General features: G+C 44.4%; 1 protein-coding gene across 1 annotated transcript; it reads left to right on the top strand.

The window, feature by feature from the left end:
* The first annotated feature begins 17,505 nt into the window (after positions 1 to 17,505).
* LOC109473192 lies at positions 17,506 to 24,262 on the top strand. Its single transcript, XM_019773073.1, has 5 exons — positions 17,506 to 18,060; positions 19,600 to 19,772; positions 22,612 to 22,679; positions 23,587 to 23,645; positions 24,014 to 24,262. The coding sequence occupies exons 1-5, from the start codon at positions 17,851 to 17,853 to the stop codon at positions 24,260 to 24,262; spliced, it is 759 nt and encodes a 252-aa protein (XP_019628632.1). The 5' UTR covers positions 17,506 to 17,850.
* Positions 24,263 to 24,423: the final 161 nt, after the last annotated feature.

Below are 24,423 nucleotides of genomic sequence, written 5' to 3'. Positions count from 1 at the left end.
ATGCCTGCGCCGTATAAAAATCAACATGGTAATATCTATGACCAGCTGGAGCAATTTCTTTGCAGTTTGTTCCCTTTTTGAAATGACTTTCGAAATGTTTCAGGAGAATGTTATTTGGAGGACTTCTATCCGAGTAGTATTCTCCACACCCTGCACATTTTTGTGCCCTACGGGTAGTGATGTCTGACAATATCCAATTAGCATTACTGGATAGCCATGGCTTCGGAGATAAAATGTTTTGAGTGGCACGTTTTTTAACACCTATTGGTACTCTTGTAGGAGAATTCCTTCTTCGTTTTCTGCTTACAGGCTTCTTCCTACCTGGGTTTGCAGCTTTGCCCGCACACAAAGGGTGAGATTTTTGGCCTAATACCTTTTTTAACAATGTAATCTACATAAACTACTAGATCATTACAGTCACAAACTGTGGCCAGACTGTGTGCACAAACTGTGCTGGCCTTGTATCCCTGGCAATCACATTTGTGCGGAAACGTAGAAGAAGATTCGCTTGCCACTATTCTTCCTATTTTGTTGCCAAAACCTTCTCTAATCAACCCATTGTCCAATATGTGTTAAGCTTTTAATATAATTCCTTTTACCTTAGTTTCTGACAGCCCTGTCTGGTTGAGTTTTCCCAGATCCCCCCATTCTCCATCTTCTACTTCTGCTTCCCCCCTCCCCGTGTTCTCTTCTGAGTCATTCACCTTATCACCTGGTGCATATTTCATAAAAACTAGTTGTTTTCAAATCTGGTTATGTCATTAATGCTGTTATTGATTCAGAATTCAGGTGGCTTTTGGATTGTTTTGTCTCTTACTTCCAACTCAGTCGACAAACCCAGGTAGGCTTGCAAAATACATTCTTCTTGCCAAACAACCATATCTTTCAGATCACTTATGAAAGCATCTATATGCTGACTCCGAAATGATGCCCAACGTTTCAGCTTAGTATTGAGCGACTCACAGGCATTCTGTGTATATAAATAAGGGTTGTTATCATTGGGTACCAGAACATGATGTTTTATTACAGGAAAGATGTTCTTTTTCATGTATTTCAAAAGTTTATCAATTGAAGGAACATCAAATTTGATCCAATTTTCTTCTAGTCTACCATAATCATTGTCAAACTGTTGAGTGTTCAAGCATAGGTTTTTTTAAATCATCAATACTAGTATATATATGTCACTTCAGTAAAGTCCATGCCCATGGTCGTCAGCCATGTCCATGATTGGATGGCACCAGCTTCTAGGAATGTCCACAGGAGCCAAACAGGTTGACTCCCAGGCGCTCTATCTACTTAACCTTTAGCAACGACAACATTAAGAACTTCTATGAACGAATTAGCACTTCATAATCATTAGTAACGTTGACAATTTTAATAACGTGCAGAAACATTTTTCTACCAACCATACTGGCCTATGATCCTACGTAATCACGTGAGACTAGTGTCCTACTGAGCAACCAGCCATGGCATATGCATGCTCTGAAACCTTCCCTACCTTACAATTAACTGCCTGGTACGTTTTACTGCTGCCATTTGTAGTTGGTGCTGCCTCTGCAACCAACGCAGCCGACCCCTGCAGTAAAACGGATCCTGAGCTTCTGCATCCTCTATGGTGCTCTCGCTCCTCACGTCTGCCTTCTGAGGACACACGGCCTGGCCACCTTGCTGACGTTATGTTATCGTTGTTCATAGTCAGTGCGTCTGAACCCAAGTAGTGTAGATACAGTATTAGAGAAACATATAAAATTGTATTTATTTATTCATTTATTACACTTCACAGAATTTTACAAAGTTAAAATTCTGAGGGGAGACGGCAACAGGAACAGTATGTTCCTCTCCGAGGCCGACTTCCCCTACAGACACATGAAATTATACACTAATTAATAAAAGCAATTAGAAAATGTAAAAACCAATACAACTGAAACAAGCTTAATAAACAGTCCCTAGGTGGACAAACAGATGGCACATCGGCAAGTGTTGGTCCAGGTACATACGTTTTCCGTTCTAAAGGTGTCGTTTAGGCGGGAAGTGTAGATATTAGAGTTTAAGCTGCGGCTTGAGTACATGTGACATGTAACGGTAATTTGTTCCAGATAAGTGCAATTAGACAGAAGTAAGAATGTGTAAATGTTTCAGATCTACAAGGACGTGGTACAAGCTGGTATTGGTCAAAGTAAAAATGGACTTGTTTACCATGACATCAACAACTACTGTCACAACCAATTCCTCCTTTGACCTTTCTGGCAACTGCTTCATTTTGCAATAAGGACAGCACAGAAACAAGGTTTCTGTTCGATCTTCTTATTACAGGAAAAAAACAACATTTGTAGAACCTGTTAACCATCTGACTTCCGATGCTTGTCCCAGTAATTGGTACTTGGTCAATCTCCTATCTCATTGACATGCTCATTGACGCTGTTTCTGCAGTTGTACTCAAGAATCTTCTACCGCCGTAGAACTTCGCTTTAGCACCAACAACATAAGGACTCTAGGATGTGTGGCTGCCACACACACAAACGAACCGCTCCAGTCATATCTCCTACAGTCACATCAGACTTCTCTAGCTGTTCCCTTGACTTAAGTACTATTTTCTGGTTTATCAATGGACATAACTTTAACATTGACAGTAACAAACTCGTTTACAGGAAGACTGCTGACCTCCTTCACGGTTCTTCCACGACCATCTCTAGTAAAACGGCATACCACACTGCTGCGTCTCATATTGGGGCGATCAGAATCACTCGAGCTCTGTCCTCACGATTTTTAGTGGTTTCAAGAAGTATGAAACAATTCTTTTATAGATGGCATCCACGTGGAGGGACTGGGTGGAGTTATGTGTTCTTGAGAGAGACATAGTGGATAACATATCGTTGTTGTAGTCTGGTTAAAGTTATACATGTAGATGATTTTGTAGCGACTGAACAGTTGGCAAAATTGGTGTAGGTGTGTGGTTGTGTATAGGGACAAAGTTTGCATATGGTACACACCTGCTTGCAGTAGTGTGTTTTTCCTTTGAAAAATGAGTACCATCGATAACATAACCCCGGCACCAGGGTGGATAGTTTCTGAGGACAAAAAAAGAAGAGCGTAAAGGTCTTTTAACACTGGAGGGTGTAGAGGTTAGTTAGTTTGGGTCCACATGTACAACCATTAAAAGGTATCAGCTGTAAAAGTTGAATATGAAGTTGAAAAGCATGGAGGAATGGGAACATTTTTGCACTGACCACTATAGAGCCTACAATCAAGTCAACAAACTTAACCCTGAATCAGACTACATGTACATCTTGTTAAGATGTGTTAAGTTTTCACTCGGAACATATATTCATAGCTAGAGCCTAACTCCCGTAACACATTCTACCTCTATTCAAGAAAAAAGGATAGTTTAATTGGTTGGTCTTATCATGATCCTTTATATGTTTGTTCAGTGTTCTCACCAGGATTTTTTCACAGCATAAATCCTGACCGCCGAATGCTCCTGCATTTAGGCTTTTCTGGGGGCTTCTTTTTCCATTTTTGAGGGTTAGGCCACACCAATTTAATTTCTTGGTTAACGGATTCGCCCACTTCATTTTTTTCTGATTTGCAAATAAAAATAAAAATTCAGAATCAACTGCAAAATGCTCATATTTTTGCCGGAACAGTTGAAAACAGTCCTTTTCATCATAGTAGTTAAGAGTTGTCACAACAAACTTCACTTTCAACAACAGTTTATTCATGGTACCCTGCTTATAGTTACAGTTGTATCAGACAGGAGCAGGAACAAACTTTAATGAAAAGCTCAATGTTCAGTTTCCTCTTGCTTCTGGCGTTCCACCTGTCACAGGCTGCGTGGAAGTCATACTCCTCCCCAGGTGGACCCTCCATCCCAATCATCAGGAGGCTGTCCAAGGTTTGCAGCTTCAGCCTGTTCCTTGCAGGGGTTTTGATTCATTGCTGAAAAGCCCCGCTCAGTCTGAAAGAATAATTCAAATAAAGAACAACTTTGTAATATATTCAGAGTTAAGTGTCTGGTACAAACTACATGATTATGGCAGTGATAGCAAGGTTCTGTACAAGACGAATGTAAAAAAATTACAGAAATCAAGGTGGACAACTTACCTGCTGTTGACACAGGGGTGACAGAAATGGCCGCTGCCAACTTGACCAAGTTTGGCATTGTGTTTCCGTGGCTGTCCATGACACACCTCAGCACCTGGGATGTTTTCAGGTCCTTCTACTGGTTTCCCAGCAGGGGTGACAGCAGCTGGTACTCCGTTTGCACCTCCTCAGCAGTCACCTCTGTCGCAAAATGCTCACAGAGTATCTGGAAAATAAGCCAAACACAGATATATAGATGATGTATAATATGACTGTACAAGCAATTTGTATACTTGCCTGTACAAGCAATTAGCCTTCGGGCATGATTTTGCAAATAAACATCAATATGGAAAGAGAACTTGGTAATCAGACTGGAGATGTGGCATTACAAGTTATATCATTTTGATTTTTTAATATGAAATATCCCTAATTATACTAGCCCCCCAAAAACTGTTATTGACAAAGTGAATTTTGACATTGCTTTAGTAATAGATATAACTGAACAAACCTCGAGCCTGTTTGTCTGGTCCTGGTCTGCCTCATCTGGGTCAAAGATGTTGAATGGTGAAATCAGCAGGTTATCCGGAAACCGGTCCATCAGGTTTTCGGTCACATTGTCTATGAACTTATGGTAGATCTGAAAAATAAAAAGATCTATCTATATTTGATTTATTTTCACCCAAGCCTCCTACCATTGACGTTTGACTAACTTACGTTCTTCATGAAGAGTTCCCTGTCCCTCTCTGTGTAGGTGATGTCGACACCCGCCTTCTCCTTGGCCTCAGCCAGGAGTCGCCCAGCCCTGTCATGTTATTTAGTGTTGCTTGGATTTTTTTGCATCACACTAATTATCCTTTCACATCGCACGATACTTGTACTCTCTGACAGACTGTTATTGTTTTAAGAACTCTGAGGCATGACACATGACCAATGACATTTAGAATTTCTGAAACATACTTTGATTTTGAAGAACTTACGGTATTATTCTAAACAATTATTCAATAATTGCCTTGATGTTTTTATGCCTTCAAACACTAATTATCCTTTTATATAGTTAGGTGTGTCCTGATGTTGCTGTCCTGACTGGGAGAAACCCGTGATGTCGTACGACTTGTGTCCAGACCAGAGGAGTCGGCAAACCAGTTGACCTGAAGACACAGAGTGAAGAGTTTGTACAGGTGAGACGATTTACAAATCGTATCTATAGTTTACCGTTTCCAAAATCATATCCAGCTTGAGTAACTGCTTTTTGGCGTATTGTATTATCTGGATGTCTAACCTTCATCGACGCATAGTATCTATAATTTCTATATCTGATGTATGAGAAATGCAACTTACATTTGTACATGTGAATTTCTTGGACTGTTGCATAGAAAAACTTTTTTTCTGCCATCACAGTAATTATCCTTTCATATAGATAGGAGTGTCCTGATGTTCCTGAGACAGGAGAAACCTGTGGCGACGGACGACTGTTGAGATGAGGGCTCAGCAAACCAATAGTGAAGAGTTTGTATAGGTGAGATAATGCAGTTTTACAACTCGCATGTTTCTTTCTTCTCTGATGCAAACACACACAGTAATACTTATGAGCTTAATACTGTCTACATCTTATTCAAACAAAGGGATAGTGTGGAACTTTACAATCTTTCATGGTCATTCAGTGTTGACTAGAGATGTTTTTGCACCACACTCATTGTCGTTTTTTTTTATATCATCAGGCAATATTGTCCTGATGGTCAACTGTCCTGACTGGGAGAAACCTGTGATGACCGTCGACTCCTGTCCAAACCAAACCAGTTGACTGCATGAATCACTGAGGGAAATGATTTCAACTTTCTTTACGTAAGTCAGACCTTTAGATTTTACAAAATTTCATGTAAAAGACAAGTGTAGGCAGCCAGCATATGCGTGAGTTTGATCAGTACTATGCAGGATGCTACCTATAGCTATGGGAGCTTGTACTGAAAGCATTTTGTTTAAAATTATGAGTCAAGCATTTCTATAAGACATGGTAGAACAGGACTAGTCAAAGGTAAAATACTGTACTCCCTACAATTGCGTAGTTATTTTACTTCTGATTTGGGATCAAGAGTTGAAACAGTCGGGGAAAACCCCTTAACGTAGTACGCACACATGATACACCCAATCTTCTGAGCCTTTCCGTGGTTTGCCAGGAAGGTGCCATGATTATTTGTAGAATTTCTCTCCTCAGGCTGCCCAGGTTCGATTTGCAGTGTCCTCTGAGTCAGGGGTTTCTATGATTAGAAACACTGTCATTGCCAAGAATGTCTGTCAGAGGTGTCTTGCAAGTTGTGACATGGTATCGAGTGCTTTTATAGGCCAATTCCTGTTTTCAATACACTGACTTGTTTCTCTGTCCTCAAGATGTGAGACCGGAATGAGCGGGAGGAAGAACTAGACTTTTATTGGCAGAGCTGTGTGAAAGAAGATGGGGAGGTGTATGTTTTCTTTATTAACACATTAGACAACACTCCACATGCACACATACACTCGCATTTCTCTCTTTTGCCCATTTCACTCTACTCTGACTGAGGGTCGGCATGCCTTTTTTTCTGTGAGTTTGTCATAGTTGGCGTTAGTCATAGCTGGCGACACAAAAATCCTTTGGCTTTGTATCGTTTACTTGACTGCCAAATTGCCTAAAAATCGCGTTGGACCTTTACACTTAAATTCCCCGAACCCGTAGTTGATTGAAATTCACCCTGACTGCTTAGATTCCATGTTGTTAATAAAATATCCTGAATTATCAGTAAATAGGCAAAATCGCAGAAGATGGTTAGTGTACGTAAACGAGACCTTCATGATGAGCTGGAGAAAACCAAAGCAGTGCTGACTGATCAGCAACAATCAGCGAGAAAGGTCAGAGACAAATGTGAACGACTGAAAGCAAAGAGATCCAAGAATTGAGGGAAACATTTGCCAAAGATATGGAAAGAATGGAGGAGACAGTGGCTTGGAAATGATATGTGACAGATTTGCTAGACAAAAGTGAACGAGTAGATAACTATGTGTCATCTAAAGAAAACAAACTACAACATCTCTAGAAAGCTTCTCCGTCGTGATGAGGCCATTCCAAAGTTGCGGGAGCGGCTAGACCTTGCACAGCAGAAGGTGAAGGAAGCTGAGGCATTGATGGAAGATCAATCAAAGAGGCACGAGGTGGATAAAGCAGCACTTCAGGGTATAATGTTAGAGCTAGAAGATCAGTTGGCTGACAAGGAGGATAAAATAGTGGAGATGAAGAGGCAAATTGACAACCTGAAGTCACTGGAAACTAAGAAGAATGGTGTCTTCCACAACACTGGCAAATATCATCGTGGTGTTTGAGAGGAGGTTCCACCAGCAGCTGCACGGCAAGTACCAAGATGGGGGGAACCAACAGCAGAGGGAAGAGATGAAAAACATGCTCAAAACCAACATGCGAGGAGAAATTGATTTCGGGTACCTATCCTACTTGCAGACATCAAAGCCACCCATCGGCATGATGGCCCTAGAAGGTCAAACAATGTTCAAGATTAACAAGACAGGGGAATGGCTTGACGACCTGTCCAACACCCATCCTGACAAGTATGCAGCCATCCTGACAACAGCAAGAAAACAGAAGAGAACATTCCAAAACATGTACAATGAACGACACAAATCAATTGATGAATGTGATGGGGTACATATGATAGTTTTGAGGAGGCCCATAAGGCAGAGCTGGGGTGAGTCAGTCGGGGGCCAGGCTGCAGAGAGAGGTCCGGTTGGCCTGTACTAGGACAGACGTCTGGCATTAAACGGAGTTCCTTGAGATCAACCCCGGCTCATTTCCTGACATATGGTGTGCAGAAGTGTGGATCACTTTCACCGAGGGCAACGCGATAGGGAACGTATCTGAAATAGGCTCAGTGTTTGTGTAGGACCAAGAACTGGGAAACATCTGGAACTCATAACTTGCAGTCTGAGCCGGGTTTTTTTTACTACCTGAGACCACCCTTGAGGGGCATGCTGACGTGCCTGTGGGCCGAAGCCGGGGAGAAAATAGGGCTCTCAGGTGAGGAACTACGGAGGTTTGTGGGAGAACAACAGGCCAGGGAAAGAGACGAAAGGGCGGAAGAGAGAGAGCTGGAAGGCTGAGGTTAGAAGCTGAAAGGCTGACGATAGAGGCTGACGAGAAGGACAAAGAGCGACAGACAGATAGATATAGAGAAGTTGAAGTTTGAAGCGGAAAGGCTGAAGGTGGAAAATGAAGAGGAGAGGAAACGACAGATCGAGATGGAGAAGCTGAAGCTGGAATCCGAGGAGAGAGAGAAGGCGAGGGAAGCGGCAGAGCGAGAGAAGGCGAGGGAAGCGGCAGAGCGAGAGAAGGAGTCAGAAAGAAAACATCAGCTGGAAATGAAGAAGTTGGAGGCGGAGATGGCCGCTGTGGGACCGCCGTCAGTGGGGCAGGCCACGGCAAAGGCACCGAGGCTGCCAGCCTTCGTGGATGAAAAGGATTACCTGGATGCGTACCTGTTAAGGTTCGAGAGATTTGCGGCCTCCAGCCAATGGGCCAAGGACAAATGGGCCGCCCATTTAAGTGCGCTGTTGACGGGTAGAGCCCTTGAAGTATACTCGAGACTCCCCGAGGACGAGGCACGGAGCTACACGGCGGTAAAACAGGCCTTGCTAAAAAGGTATAGTCTTACGGAAGAAGGCTTTCGGGCCAAGTTCCGACAGAACAAGGCAGAAGAGGGGGAAAGCCCGCAACAGTTTATCGTGAGGCTCACCAGCTACCTTGAGCGGTGGGTGGAGTTAGCGGAATCGTCCAAGAGCTACGAGGGCCTCAGGGATCTGTTCGTAAAGGAACAGTTTCTGGAGGCGTGCCCATGCACGAGACCTGGCAGTACGTCTTCGGGAGCAGGGTCCGTCTTCATTGGACGAACTGGCCGGGATGGCCCAACATTACTTGGAGGCCCACGAGAGAGAGCTTGGCAAGAAGGAGGAGAAGGGGAAGAAGACAATACCAGTCCGCAACCGTGCCTAACTCGGGACGGCGAGTGGGATAGCTACGTGTTACACCTGCGGTGACCCCAGCCACTTTGCAAGGGACTGCCCGGTGTCAACAGGAGGCGCGACCCACTGGGGCTAGCTCCTTCTTCACTAGTACTGGGGGGAAGGCCGGGCAACAGGCAACCTTCATCGTCGCAGGAGAAAAAGTATCCCACCGCGCTGGTAACGATCCGTGTAGGCCACCGGAGCTACAGGGTCAATGCAAAGGTGACACCGAAGCTGTCGCGCCCTGCTATTGTTGGACGGGACGTTCCTCACTTGGCAAAACTGGTGCAGCTGTGCGCGGCTGGGAAGCTGGAGCCGTATGGGATGGAAAAGGGCAGGGTCGCCACATCCTCCCATGGCAGGGTCAGCGGCTCCGAGTTCCTTCTCCACCCCTACCCCTGCCGTATCAGCCCGCCTTTTCTACTCCAAATAGTAGTTTTCTTCTCTTTTACAGCAAGGTACGCTTTTTTCATGGCCAAAGGCAGCAATCCGCAACAATGTGGAGGTCGCTGCTGACGCCCAGGACGCCGCCATCGCCGACGCTCAGGACGCCGCAGATCCTGATGCTCTGGATCGCAGGCGCTCAGGATGTTGGAGTAGGCGACATAGTCGCCGTGGACTACGACAACGGATGGTACTTGGGTGGTGCCATGAGAGAGGTTAGCGGGAGCGACATTAAAATAAAATTTAAGGTTAAACGCCCCGGCACAAATATAGGAAGACTCTTCCCGACCCAACACAATCAATCGAAAGTTCTTGCTGGCAAAAGACCTATGTCCGGGGGAAGGCTGACTTTCGTAGACAATTATGATGACATTTGTATGATGTATCAGAGATACCAAGACAAGTACTTTTTGAGACTTGCATTACTCTGTATGACATTTTACTCACTTATTATCCATTCTGACACATATTGTATTTAATTTATTTAGTGCTGTTTGTTTAGTTTGAAGGTGTTCCGAGTAGCATAGATCTGGTTCTGTAAGTATGTTGATGTGACCATACAACATAGGAAATTCCATCCATTTCATCCTTTCAGTAAAAAAATAAAACACGTAAAAATTATTCCCAAATCGTTAACAATCGCCAAGTTTCTTGCTCCGAAAACATTGTTCCTATCTTCGAAATGTGTAACTACTTTAACTGCAAATTAATGTTTCGGACAGGTTCATGACATCCATGTGGGATTTTAAGACCCAGATAGAACAGACGATATCTGGTATATCCGGACATTCAAGACCCCATCAATACGTCGCAAAAATGATAGGTGGGAAGGTCCATCTATCTGCCCAGTTCTGGCCCACCAAGGAGCAGCCAAAAGTACCCATTTCCTGTACCATCTTCATCCCCACATTCCCACAGCTATCATCTGTTAAGGAGTGGTAGTTTGATGCTAATGATGATGTGGTAAAACAGCATGATGTGATGGTGAGGAATGTAAGGAATGATCTGGTGAAGTGGAGTGAAATTGTGCGGGTAAACTATGAATTTATTCCCTGGTGGGAGAAGTTTTTAAAGCTGGAAAAAAAGGAACCAGGGAAGTCCGTATGGCAACTAAGTGTCCTAAAGAAAGATGTGCAGAATAAAGGGGCTAAAACAGTCGCATAAGCCATGTTCATTTGCTTTCAAAAGACACCAAGTGAAGAAGCTAGGCAGTCGCAAAAGAAAATCAAAAGGGCTACTGTTCAGTGCACTTGCAAACTGCAAGTTTCAAGAGTCCACAATTAAAGCACAAATCGTGATTCAAAATGAAAAAGATCAAACAGCAAAGATTTCCTACTCTGGAAGTGTGCGACACCGATCTGGGGAAACACATGGGCGACAGGTAACAGGGAGGGATAGAGATGACCTGAAGGAGCTGCTCAAGTTCAAGCCTCAGCGGCGGGAGCGTCTAGATCGTCTGGGACAGTTGTCCCAGATTGAGTTTGACTCTGGCTGCCGTGATCACGTGCCATCCCTACCAACACTGCATCAAATAGCGTCAGAAGGAAGGAAGGTAGGAACCAGTTGTAACAGTCACCCACTTGTTGATGCTTACGAAAAACTGAATGAGAAAAGCCAAGGCAAGAAGGCCCCTGGAATTCAGGATGTTGGAGTACGCGACATAGTTGCTGTCGCCTACGACAACGGATGGTATTTTGGTATTTTGCCCTAGGTAGCACACTGTGCTACTTTGCTCAAAAAAGTATTTCGAACACTGCGTTAATCAACAGTCCATACCGAACCAACCGTCAGTAGCCATCAAACCGGCATACAAACATATAACGCACATAACTTTCATACTACACACAAACAAATAACCTAAACCAATAGAAAAAAAAACCCGGAGGTTTGAAATCTACGATTTACCTTGTTTCTCTTCTAGTATCAATGAGTTTCCATGAATAGGAACAGAACGGTGTTCGAAATGGGGTCTCCCGCGGTCATTTACAGTAAACCTGGGTCTTCCGGCCCCTTTTTACATGTAGACCTCCTAACAGAAAAAATCCACCTTTTAACAAATATAAACCATTTCCTGGACAACTACATGTCTGCCTTCATTTTGTAGTGGGCTGGAACATGAAACGAAGCTACTGCCGTTATCGTGGGTGACCTTGAAGATCGCAATGCTTGTACTCGCCAGCGTAAATAAACACTGCTCATATTCATGCCGTATGACATGCGTGCAAAACTCGTTTAAGATTGGAAGCATGGAGAGTCCAACATATCTTATTGACGGCTCAAAATGACCGTAACGGGTTTGTTCAAAATCGTGTCTTAGGGATTTTCGAAAAATGACCTTGATTTTGAATTATGAGCAATTTAGTGCGAAAAATGTCAAAAAATGCCGTTTTTTCACATTTATGTCGACAAAAACTATACTTAAAATCAGAAATTCAAAAAATCCTAAGACACGATTTTTGATCTTATTCCTAGTCGTCGAATAATATAAAAATTGGGGACTTGGGGTAATATACGTAGCCAATCTTAAACGGTGTTTGCCTAAAAACATGACTCGAACTGTCTCAGACTGGCGCTCCGAATCCCGAAAAAAATCGTCTTTCGGAGCGAGATTTCTAAAAATTAGTAATTTACCGTAAACAACTAACATTTAACCTATGTAAAGACGATAATTTCATTTTATTTTGACGGAATTTATCCTTCAATGCTATTTGTTTATTTTCAAGTGGTTTACAGGTAGTCCCAAAATGGCCAAACTTGCGTCTTGTAATCCGATACGTTTTCGAACCCCCCTAGCAATGGGAAAGAATACCGTAGTGACAGACCGCCGTGGTAAGCCCATTCGGACTACATATCATTAGAACAGGTATATACAGGTTATTTTCATTACAATTTCATCAATACTTAACTTTCTTTTTCCAAAAACGGTTTAAATGAAGGTCTTTAGTATTGTTACAATGCATTTTAGGCTTTATCATGAAAATAAAAATTTTTGAAAAATGTTGTATACCATTTAGTTTTCAGAGAATAACCTATCTAGACGGTTTGGGCCAATAAAATCACATTAATGACGTCATAATGACGTCTTATTACGTCATAAAACATTGTAGATATGATAAATTTTTACTAGTACACCATCCTCTGAAATTTTGGTGGTCATACGACATACCGTTCGCGAGTTCTGAGGGGGGTCAAATGAATGCCACCCCCCCCCCCCCACCAGTCCCACCAAGCCCAAAAAAGCCCGGTCTAGGCTAGGTAGTAGTAGTCCACTGTGTTCTGCTGGGTAGGGTTAAGTTATAAGTAAGGTTTATGCAGGGCAGTTTGTCATGACCAGCCGTACACAATACCTGTTGTATCAGATTTTTTTAAGGCTGACAACATCGACCTGCAGTATCACTTGTTACTACGTAAATGCTTAGAAGTAAGATTGATCTGTCGGACAAGCATAATGATATAACCAGAAAAGATACCAGGACACAGGCAAAGGGTTCTGGCTTTTTCAACCACAAAGCAGGGCGAATTGGGACCTCTGTCAATATTCCACAGCAATCCAGCTCAACCACCATAGTCAGTACTTTTGACCTCTTAGACGTAAGAGACAAGGACGGAAGGACCGCGCTAGCCACATCTGGCAGATCACTGCTTAAGAAGAATCGAAATAGCTGAACATAGTTAGGACCAAATTGAAATCGAGGTGAAGGCACCGCTAACCCCAGTCAGTGGTACCGAACAGCGTGGTAGTGTAGATATAGCTAAGGAATTTAGGTAGGAGACCTAGTGGTAGGGGATGTGCTTAGTGTTTGGAGCAATAAGGACGTATGTATTGGGAGATAATCTTAGGTAGAGTATATATATATAATTTTAGGTAACCAGGGCAGCACCATATTTCCGCTCCGCTTCCTTCTGATTTAGTGTTAATTCCGAACGCATTTATGTACAGCATATAAAAATATAACCCGAATAAAGGCCTAGGCTAGAACTATCTGACTAAGCTGGAAGTCAGTACAGCCGACGCAGGAGTTATTTTTCTGACAAGAGTTAATCTCCACAAATAGACCCGTGGGATAAAGGAGAAGAACCCGAAATCCAACCTGGTCGAAGACCTTACACCTGGTGTGAACGGCTCCCTGCGCTCGGGCCTGGGAACTTTGACGAGCTATCATCGCGGTGAAGAGCTCCGGCCTGACGAAGACCCAGTTTCGCGCCCAGGCATGGCGACATTGAAGCGAACCTGCCGTGTAACGTCGACACCGGACCCGTAACTTTTTATAGGACCGTCGCCGGACAGAAGCTTCATTCCGAGCTCGGACCGCCAGTCCACAAAGAGGCCGATAGCCGAGCGAGGAATTCCATCCGATCTTCCAGCAAAGTTTCCAAAACGACACAACGCAGAATGGCAGCAGCCGGGCCACACGATGACGGCTCATCAGACGAGTGGGGTTCAGACGCAGTCGACACCCCTCAAGACCACGACTACGGCCCAGTGGAAGATGACTGGCGGTCGTGGGGAAGGGAGGAAGGCCCAGGCCGCCGGGGTGGATCCCTGGACCCGAAACAGAGGGAAAATGAGGGAGGTGTACGCCCGCTACAGACTGGAAAAGGCGTACGCCTACCTCCGTCACAAGAAAGGCGAACTCCACCGCAGCGTCCGTGGTCTGAACCGGGTAATCGCCCGCCTGGACGCCGAAATCAACCGGGAGCCCCAGACTCACAATCTCTACCAGCTCCTCTGGAGTTTTGAGAGCGGGCGGCGCGACCCTCCGGTCCCGGACGCAGACCCCAGGACGCACCCGGTATTGTACTGCATCCCGCGGGGAATCAACCAGGGACAATGCGGTTGGGAGGAGCCCTTGCGGCAGCGACCGGAGCTGTGGACCTTTCCGGACCTCATTCTGAGATCTGACAGGAGGTTCCCTTACTGAGCCGGCAACCATACAATCAGACTTGAATATGAACTGGAATGAAGTGTGGACGTTGAAATATGTAGACTGGAATGTTACGTGGACACTAGGAAGACAAACACTACTTATTCTCGGTCTTGGTTCGTAACCCTGGCTTATTTACCCGTTTGCGCCGTACTGTAAGAAACAGCGGAGAAGAACGGAGTCCGAAGCACGGGGAACCCTTGGCGTCTTGGCGAACACCTCCTGTCTCGGACGCCGAACTTTACTCCGAGGGCCAAGCCGGCTCCCACGCGGGGCTTGAAGGGGGAGTTTCCCATCCCGATTCATCTGCCACTCACCCCTTGCCTACAGTGAACTGCAGAGTTCGAGTCAATAAATCATCCGAACGTACAATTGGAGGCTCCTGTCTTACCCTTGGAACCATCACAGCTATAGAGGACAGTCCGGGGACCTTTGACTCGGATTCTGACCCCTTACAAGTGCTCTCTATAAATCGTGTTTAATAGTTTGAAAAGTTCACATGCACTGTTCACAAAAACTTTTCAAACATTTTTACCCAACGTCAATATACAATAAATATCAGGACTGAACATGTAATCATACTGCCAACTAATCTACGCTTAACCAGCCCCCACTGAGCCAAAGGCACAGTCCCCGAAGTCTGGGTTTCCAAGAGGCTGGACAGCAGCAGGAAATAGACCTAAACTAACAACCACTGAGTTGGCCGAAAGATCTCCCGCAAGCCAATCAACTACTTCAGTAATGATCATTAACTGCTCAGTCACCGATGTATACAAACTACCAGTGTAGTTTAAATATTTGAGCGCAGGTAAGATATTAAAAGGCACGCTTTGCTGCAAAAAGATGCTGTTTCTAGACTTTCCTGTCTTGCATGGACACAGCTGTTGGTGTTCTGTGTGGGATGGCTCTCATCTCACAGCTGATCCACCGTGTTTGATGTTCATCTCATGCATCATGATCAGGAGTAGCTGTAGAGGAAACACGAATGGAAGGATTAGTACCGAAATCCTTACACAAAATTCTCATTCTTGAACAGACCAGGGCTCGAAATACTGGGTGCATGAGTGACCTTAGTGTACCCACCCTTAGTGCACCCAATTTTTTTTCTGTGGGTGCACTGGTGCACCCAAATATTTTTGTAGGTATTCTTGTACATATCAAATCATAATAGTATGCAGGATATTCCTAACATCTAAGTGTCAGAAAAATAATAAAATCTTTGTTGTAGTACTTGTTTAAGCTTTTGAAATTAGCTCCCATTTCAGATTCAAGCTCAGAAGAGGCGCAGTAAGACCTGCAAACACTGCAAATTGGTTTTGTTTGATATGGTGCACCCAATTTTTTTAGGGGGACCTAATTTTTTAAGGTTGGGTGCACCAGTGCACCTATTCCCAAAAATGAATTTCGAGCCCTGACAGATTATAAACACGGTAGAAATTGGTCAAATGGGTTTTTGTCACCAGGAAAAGTCTAACGGAGGCCGAGTTGCTCGGTGTAGCTCAACCATGTATTTTTTACGGTTCCTAAAATTTTTCATATGCACGGACACCTTCTTCATACATTGAAAATTTTTTAAATATGACTAAATATACGAATAAAAAATATATACTAGTATTAGGCTGTGTGATCATTCTGGGCAAATCGTCCGAGAATATTGCCAAGTACGCAGTTCTCGTCCGCCAACACGTAAACAAGGTAATTCATCAAAGATGTCAGCCGCGGTCAGCCTTACACGCAATTCTTATCAAATTTTGCCATTTGCAGTTAAAATTGGTCTAATTATAATCATCATTGTTTGGACGTTTTCTACGATCACAAATTAGGGATTTTTTTCGTGGCCAAAGGTTGGGGCAAACTGTTTATAATTTGGTGACGAGACACATTCCACAAACTACCGTACAGAACACTGTGCGACTCGACTAAAACGGCAGAATCACTCAACTTTCGCAAAAACGTGTCCACATCTATTTACGAGTAGCCGTAACATCTTTAGGATTCATTCTGCGCAGACTGACGACCACAGAAACGACAATTTAGAACACAAAACGACCTGAAAATGCAGCACCTACCTCACACCACCACCCTTCTTCTCCAACTGAACCTGGGTGGTTGTGCAACGAGAAATTTTGCTTATATCCATCCGCCACGGGACTGTTAGCTGCACACCAACGTTACGATGTGTAAGAAACAAAACAATTATAATTTTCAACTGCACAGATGTAGCACAATCTGGAAATTACGTCCATAGTTTAAAAGCTAACACTTTTAACTAGAAGTTTCGTCCTTGTCACGTACTACTTTCTGGCGGCACTTGTGTACGTCCTGTCTGAGGAGGCTATTCGGTGGCGAGGCCGTGCGAGGCTCACTTGGGGTCTAGGAAAGAACTCATTGCATCTAGAGGTGCCCAGGGCTTAGTGACTCTAGGTAGTACCTGTTTGGTCCTGATTTAGATTTGGCATATTTTTAAAAATTTGCATGGGATTAACTTAGATGCATATCAACGGGTCTAAATTATTATTTCTGATGTTAAATTGGTGTGTTCATCTAAATAATAATGTAATCAGGTTTTGGGGTCAGAGGTTAAGACCCCGGATGTTTTCAAGTTAGGGACTGTACGATATTTACTGGGGGGGGAGGGCCGGTCGTCCGAGGGTAGGGTTAAAAAAATTTTCCTAGACCCTCCCCCCAGGTCCAAAAAATTTTCCTAGGCCCTCCCCCCGGCTCAAAAAATTTTTCCTAGGCCCTCCCCCCGTGAATTATATTAAAACTGGTCTAGCGATGACGTTTACACGCCCAGCAGAAAGTGATACATGTATGTATGCCTTTCCACGACGCTGTGCGAACTTTCCGACGCGAACGACGCGGCGGGAACATATCAAAAACAAACACTGCCATAATATTTTGTGTCATACGCGCGCGCGCTGCACCGAGCACTGGGACCGGTCCTGCCGTCCGTTCGTCCGCGGCTGTTCCCCCTTCCGAAAGGCCTTCAAAATGACATCCACAGAAGGCGATATATCTCTGGAAGAAATGGTCAGTTCGACATCGCAAGCCCACACATGGGTCTAATTTAGAAAATGAATAGCGAAGTTGGCGCGCGGTTCGAGAGTCATCAGACAGGGCCTGGGGTTCAACTCGGATTTGCACTGAGTACTCCGTGTCCATTTGGTACTTAACGTGCAGAGGCAGCTAGATAACCGTTCTATGAGCCATTGGGAATGAGATTGGACCACTTCAAATGTCAATAAAGGTTGAAAACTCACATAATGTTGGTCTGGTGACTTGCTTGAGACGTCAATCTGCAGTTGCGTCGTTCCCATACTAGCTTGTACCGCAATTGACACACGTGACTTGATCAAGGGCTATGATTCGCCAGTTGCGATATGTACTGGGAACGAGGGTGAACTCTGACTTCCTGTGCCTGTTACCGCGAAGTTCGGCGTGTGTTTACATCAGTCCTTTTAATATCTGTCACTACTATCACGAGTCTGAAAAGAAATTCTACTTCAACGACATGAGGGACAAACGGGGTGTGTTCAGGGGAGCATGCCTCTCCTGTACAGAATGCGAAGACACGGCGGTCTGTCACTACGGCATTCTTTCCCATTGCTAGGCGCGTTCTAAAAAGTATCGGGTTACAAGACGCTATTTTGGCCTGTTTTGGACTACCCGTAAAATATTTGAAAATAAACAAATAATATTTAGTGGTAAATTTCGTCAAATTAAAATCAAAATATCGTCTTAACATCCTGTAAATGTTAGCTTTTTATGTGAAATCACTGATTTTTAAAAATTTCGCTCAGAAAGACGATTATTTTCGGGTTTCCGAGCACAAGCCATGTCACGTTTTTAGGCAAACATCGTTCAAACCTGGCTGCGTATATTGCACCAGATCCTCGATTTTTATATTTTTCGATGACTAGGGATAAGATAAAAAATCATGTTTTAGGGATTTTTAATTTCTGATTTTAAGTCTAGTTTTTGTCGACATATTGGTGAAAAAATTGCATTTTTTTACATTTTTCTCACTAAATTACCCATAATTCAAAATTGAGGCCATTTTTCAAAAATCCCTAAAACACGATTTTCGGGACAACCGTAACGGTCATTTTGAGCCGTAAATGGGGTATGCTTGACTCTCCATGTTTCCAGGTTTGAACGAGTTTTGCAGACATGTCATATCGCCAGAAAGTGTGCATTGTGTTATTCATACAGGCGTAAGGAATCATTACAGTATTCAAGGTCACCCAAGGATACGACAGTAGCTTCGCTACATGTTACATGTCCACCAAAAATAATAGCGGACATGTACTGTCCATGAAACTGTTTGTATCTATAGAAAATTGTTGTTTTTTATCTGTTGCGAAGCACTCAGGCAGAAGGGCTTCTTTTGCCGCTTTGTTGTAAATGACCGCAGGTGACCCCGAAATAGAACGCGGGTTCGATTCGAATTGCCCAGATCGAACACGATCGAACACAGTTCGGGTTCTATGACATGTGGGAACTTTGCAGCCCAGATTTTACCACCGTGGTTGCGTTATTTTAGTCGATTAACGGTTCCTTTACGTATGCTTTAATGTATGTTTAAACATTAGATCAGTCCCTGTTACATTGGCCTGCAGCTGATACAGATGCTCAAATATCGTATTTTTTCATGCAGTGAGAGCGTATTATGCAGTACACCTTCAGGAAACGTTGATGCACATGGATATCTCTGTAATTCTTTCAGTTCCTCCGAGGATCAAATCAAGTTTCGATGGAGAGATAAGTGTCTTGTATGGACAGAATGTCTTCAGAGTGGACTGTCTCGCCGAGGGAAATCCCAAGCCTAACGTCACGTGGCGGCGAAAGGATACAAATCAGCCGTACAAAAACCCATTGACTCTGTCGCCGTTGAACTATCAAACAGAAGGGATATACGTCTGCGTTGCGAAAAGTAAAAGATTTCCTGAAGTTACAAGAGAAGCATTCATCAATGAAATAGGTAAGCTCTCAGACTAAAGGCACATAAAACACAAGCAACAATAGCAGCTTCATAATATCTTTATATATATTTTTGGAGGGTTCTATGACATGTGGGAACTTTGCAGCCCAGATTTTACCACCGTGAGACTTCGAGACCGACGATGGGAAGACTTCTTGTGGATATTGTGGTTGCCCGCCTGCCAGCCACACAAGACAAGCCTGCGCCAGCGCGTCCACGCCTGAGGATGCGCCCTCGTCGGATGCAAACAATTTGTTCCACAAGGTAGGGAACCCATATCTATTCCATCAAATTATTGAAGAGTCAGAAAAATGATAGGATTAGACATTGAAATTTCAACTTGGAATACTGTATTGCCATTGAGAATACCGACTTATCTTCAAGGTGCAAGCACACTTCTTCTGGTACCCACATCTGTGAATAATTCACATGTACGCGCACTCTTCACACCTCCATAAAAATTGGTGAAGAAAGCATATTCTAATCAAGTAATCCCGCGCGCAGGTGGAGAAACAGAATAAAACAGATTAAGAAGCAGGTGTTATAAACAAGTGAGACAGGTGAGGGTAGTCATGTGCCTTCAGCCCTATAAAACACAAAGTATAGTGAGATACCACGCAGTACGTGAGGAGGCAGGACCGAGAGAGATGGCTTAGCGACCGCAGGCGCCTCGTGCCCTCCAGCCCCGCCCGCCCCCACCGGCACAGCTAGTACCCGTGCAGCCACCGGCCGCCGCTGCACAGCCCCCGGCCGCCGCCGCACAGCTACCGGCTGCCGCTGCACAGCCTCCGGCCGCCGCCGCACAACCACCGGCCGCCGCAGGGCAGCCAGCACCAGGCGTGGTTCAGCCACAACCAGACAATGGGGCGCGAGTTGATCAAAACTAGGTGGGCTATCAAAGTTTGCTCTTTTAGTAGTATATCTAATATATGAACGTGGAGAAGCATGCTATGTGAAATTTAAAGAAGTGTCGACTGGTAGTTGTGGTAGGGAATCGAATCTGCATATGTATATGTATAGGCTCGAAACGGTGGTAATTGATTGGAGTAGAAACAAAAGGCAGGTGAACGGAATGTTATCAGGTAATTCGATTTCCATTAATTCGTATGGCTGCTCATTGCAGCCGGGAGGGGCCGGAAATGAGTGCCCCGGTATAAGGATGGAAGGTTCACCGTCAATTAACGTTCATTATTTGTGCGTTATCCTACTTGGAACACAGGATATGGGCGGAATGGTTTGCCCGGTGTAGAAGGAAGGTGGTACATGAATTTTAGTTGTATTATTTTCCAATTGATGAGGAGAGCGGGATATGGGCGGTACGATTTGCCCGGTAGCTCTGTGAGTGGTGCACCATTGTTTGGTCGGAAGCACATCACGTAGTGCGGAATGTACTCTGATATTGGGTCGCCAGGTGGCGTCTTGATATAACTGGACATAAGTGTATACACGGTGCGAAAGGTATAAAACAATATTATAATAGAATTGCAACAATACGGCGACAAATGGAAGCCGATACCAAAATACAAGAACGTGAGCCCTCCTCCCCCATGTACTCTTTTGAAGGGCGTTTGGAATAACATGGGGAACGAATAACATGCCTCGATAGTTCAAAGAGTATTAATATAATCTTATCGTTCTGAAGAAATGAAATAAGGTTGTGGGCACGAACAGATCAAATTTCTATGAACTTGCCTAATTCTTCTCTTCTTCTTAGGTTTTGGCAGCCAACATCGTCATGTCGATGAATCTGCTGCTCTTGTTGGTCAGATGGTCAAACTGTAGTTTTGGTGTTGGATTTTGATGACTGGTACAAAGGTGCTAATGTCTGTGGGCCACCTTATCCTTAAAGGATGTCAGAGTAGGGGCGGTGGCTATCTCAGCTGGTAGAGAGTTCCACTCAGAAATTGTACGTGGGAAAAAAGACATCTGCCTGTATAGGGTTCTGCATACAGGACTCACGTAAGTCAGTGGATGCGTATGCCGTGTCTTGCGTGTTGATCGGTGGATTACAGGTAAGTTTTTTGTATTAACAGTGATGCAACCATGATGTAGTTTATAGAATGTAGTGAGTCTGGCACATCTCCTTCTCTCCTGGAGTGTTTGCCACTGGAGGTCTTGCAACATGGCTCCCACACGTGATGTTTGGCGGAAACGGGAGCAGACCCATCTAGCTGCTCTTCTCTGCACTTTTTCCACCGCGATGATGTTCTTATCAGTGTACGGGTCCCACACAGTACACCCATATTCTAAAATGGGTCTGACAAGTGCTTTATAAGCTGCCTGCTTTATGGTTTTGCTCTGAATCTTGATGTTACGCCGGACAAAGCCAAGGCATCTGTTAGCTTTGTTAGTGGTATTTACAATGTGTGGTCCCCACTTTAGGTCTCTAGTAATTGTAAGTCCAAGGTATGTTGCTTGGGGCTCCTCCTGGAGTATGTGACCGTGCAGCCGGTAATCACGTTTCCTTGTTTTTCTGCTACGAGTCATGTGTAGGGTTACACACTTCTGAGGATGGAAGCACATATTCCAACGTTGTTCCCCACTCCGCTAGCTTGTCAAGGTCATCCTGAAGATGGTCTTGGTCTCTGGCAACTTTGACAAGTTTGTGACATGCTGTGTCGTCAGCAAACAGTCTTGATGATGAGGTTAGACCAGCTGGCAGGTCGTTGATGAATAGTAGGAACAGGGAAGGACCCAGAACGGACCCTTGAGGGACACCTGATTCCACTGGAACATACGTAGACATGGCGCCGTTGACAATAACAGCTTGTTTTCTATTTGACAGGAACTCGTGAATCCAGGCATTCACCTTTCCATCAATGCCGTAATGTCTTAGTTTATGCACTAGTAGTAGGCTATGGCTAACCTTATCAAACGCTTTGGAAAAGTCCAAAACGAGCAGGTCCTCTTGGTTACCACTTTCCAAAGCTGCAGAAACTTCGTCAACTAGACCCAAGAGTTGAGTTTCGCAAGATCGGCCTTTACGAAAACCATGTTGTTCTGTGCATAGGACTTGGTGTTGCTCACAGTACGACATGATGTTGCTTACGAGGATGTGTTCCAGAAGCTTGCAGGGTAAGCTGGTGAGGGAAATAGGCCGGTAATTTTCTGCTTTGTATCGCTCTCCCTTTTTGAACACAGGACACACGTGGGCGCGCTTCCAGTCGTCCGGGACAACCCCTTGGTCAAGAGAGGCTTGATACAGGAAGGCAAGTGCCGGTGCTAGCTCTACGGCTACCTCTCTACTCTAATTATATAATCTATTGATACTTGTTGAGGTAAAATACTCTACAACGCACACCACTCTTAAACTCAGCACTATTTCGGGATGCATGCCGGTACTCTGGGCTACCCTGGTCATTCTGAGCCAGTGGACCCCGGGGTACTGGTGGCGTCTCCCTCTGACTTCTGCACTCCTGACTCGCGCTTTGTTAATCATTTAGCTGGCTTCTTGTGCTGATAACCAAGACAGCCTGAAACTGAACGAGATCCGATGTGTAGACTCAGAGGGAAGGCCCACCAGTACCACGGGGCCGTTACCGTCAGCGGAGTTTGTGGCAACGACATAGGCCAGTTAGGTATATGAGGACTGTAACGCCCTTAGGAATTTCACACGACTCATAGATTAGCACCTCTGTAAGGTAGGAGGGCAAGATTCCGTAATTAGCTGATCAAGGATCACAGAGTTTACTATAATGTACTGAGGCATTGGGGGAAAGTAAGTTTTGGGAGAGGAATATTGAATAGATAAGGTCTGGGGGAAAAGTGAAGTAAGGTTTGGGGATTATTGGGAGGAGGGAGTAGAGTGGGAGGGGAGAAGAAACGGTGATGGTCTGTATGAATAGGAACTAGAGGAGTAGAAGCGGAGGAAGTGGAGGACGTCCCACTAACACACAATATCAATCCCCATACCTAACATGTGAGATGTCTTCTACACCGGAGCGGAGGGATACTTGATTTGGATAGGTTACTATTCTAATCAAGTAATCCCGCGCGCAGGTGGAGAAACAGAATAAAATAGATTAAGAAGCAGGTGTTATAAACAGGTGAGACAGGTGAGGGTAGTCATGTGCCTTCAGCCCTATAAAACACAAAGTATAGTGAGATACCACGCAGTACGTGAGGAGGCAGGACCGAGAGAGAGGGATGCAGCGGACGTAAGGAATGAGGGGAGGGTATGATGGTTAAGGAACTTAAAAAAAAAAAAAATTACACACACACATAGGACACATAGTCACTTAGAAGCATAGCTCCGTCAGTGGAGGACGTCCCACTAACACACAATATCAATCCCCATACCTAACATGTGAGATGTCTTCTACACCGGAGCGGAGGGATACTTGATTTGGATAGGTTACAAATCAAAGCAATCCACACCGGGGAGGTCACATTAATTATTTAAAGCGATACTTTTAAGTAAATATGCATGTTCCCTCACATGAACAACATACAATGTCAGGAGCAGACAGGTGTCTCGTTTTTTGGAACAAAAGTAATGCATACTTGTACACAGAAAAGTTTAAAATGCCAGATTCTACTGCAGATGTCAGAGGAGAGACAGAGGAAGCTGGGCTTGACACCACATGCGACATCGGGCAAGACCAAGTACGCTAACAGCATCCTGCCCAACTTTTACCACAAGTATTACCCGGTTTGCTTGGACGACTCGTTGTTTTACAAACATTTCTTCGTCGAGAGAAACCGGCAGTTTGGGATAAAAACGAAAGTGGAGAACACGACTCGTTGTTTTACAAACATTTCTTCGTCGAGAGAAACCGGCAGTTTGGGATAAAAACGAAAGTGGAGAACATTGACTCCCTCAAAGAGCTACAAGAAAGGGCAGAGAAAACGGTGAAAGACCTGAAGGATAATATAACAACAACAACCTGTTCAAACCCGGGGGGCACTTCCTCAAAAAGGGCAGAGAGCCTCACCATACCTTCAACACATTGC

The sequence above is a fragment of the Branchiostoma belcheri genome, unplaced genomic scaffold (assembly GCF_001625305.1).
Source record: "Branchiostoma belcheri isolate BF01 breed outbred unplaced genomic scaffold, Haploidv18h27 scaffold292, whole genome shotgun sequence".
In the NCBI taxonomy this organism is placed as follows: Eukaryota; Metazoa; Chordata; class Leptocardii; order Amphioxiformes; family Branchiostomatidae; genus Branchiostoma; species Branchiostoma belcheri.
Note: the sequence above shows the minus strand (reverse complement) of the source record. Positions and strands in the feature narration are given on the sequence as shown.

Excerpts from the sequence above, each read along its gene's own strand:
- LOC109473192 (XM_019773073.1), top strand. The coding sequence starts at position 17,851 with ATGATTCGCCAGTTGCGATATGTACTGGGAACGAGGGTGAACTCTGAC. Across the intron at positions 18,061-19,599 it reads CCTGTACAGAATGCGAAGAC|TTCGAGACCGACGATGGGAA; the intron begins ACGGCGGTCTGT and ends CCACCGTGAGAC. Across the intron at positions 23,646-24,013 it reads ACGTAAGGAATGAGGGGAGG|ATGTCAGAGGAGAGACAGAG; the intron begins GTATGATGGTTA and ends ATTCTACTGCAG.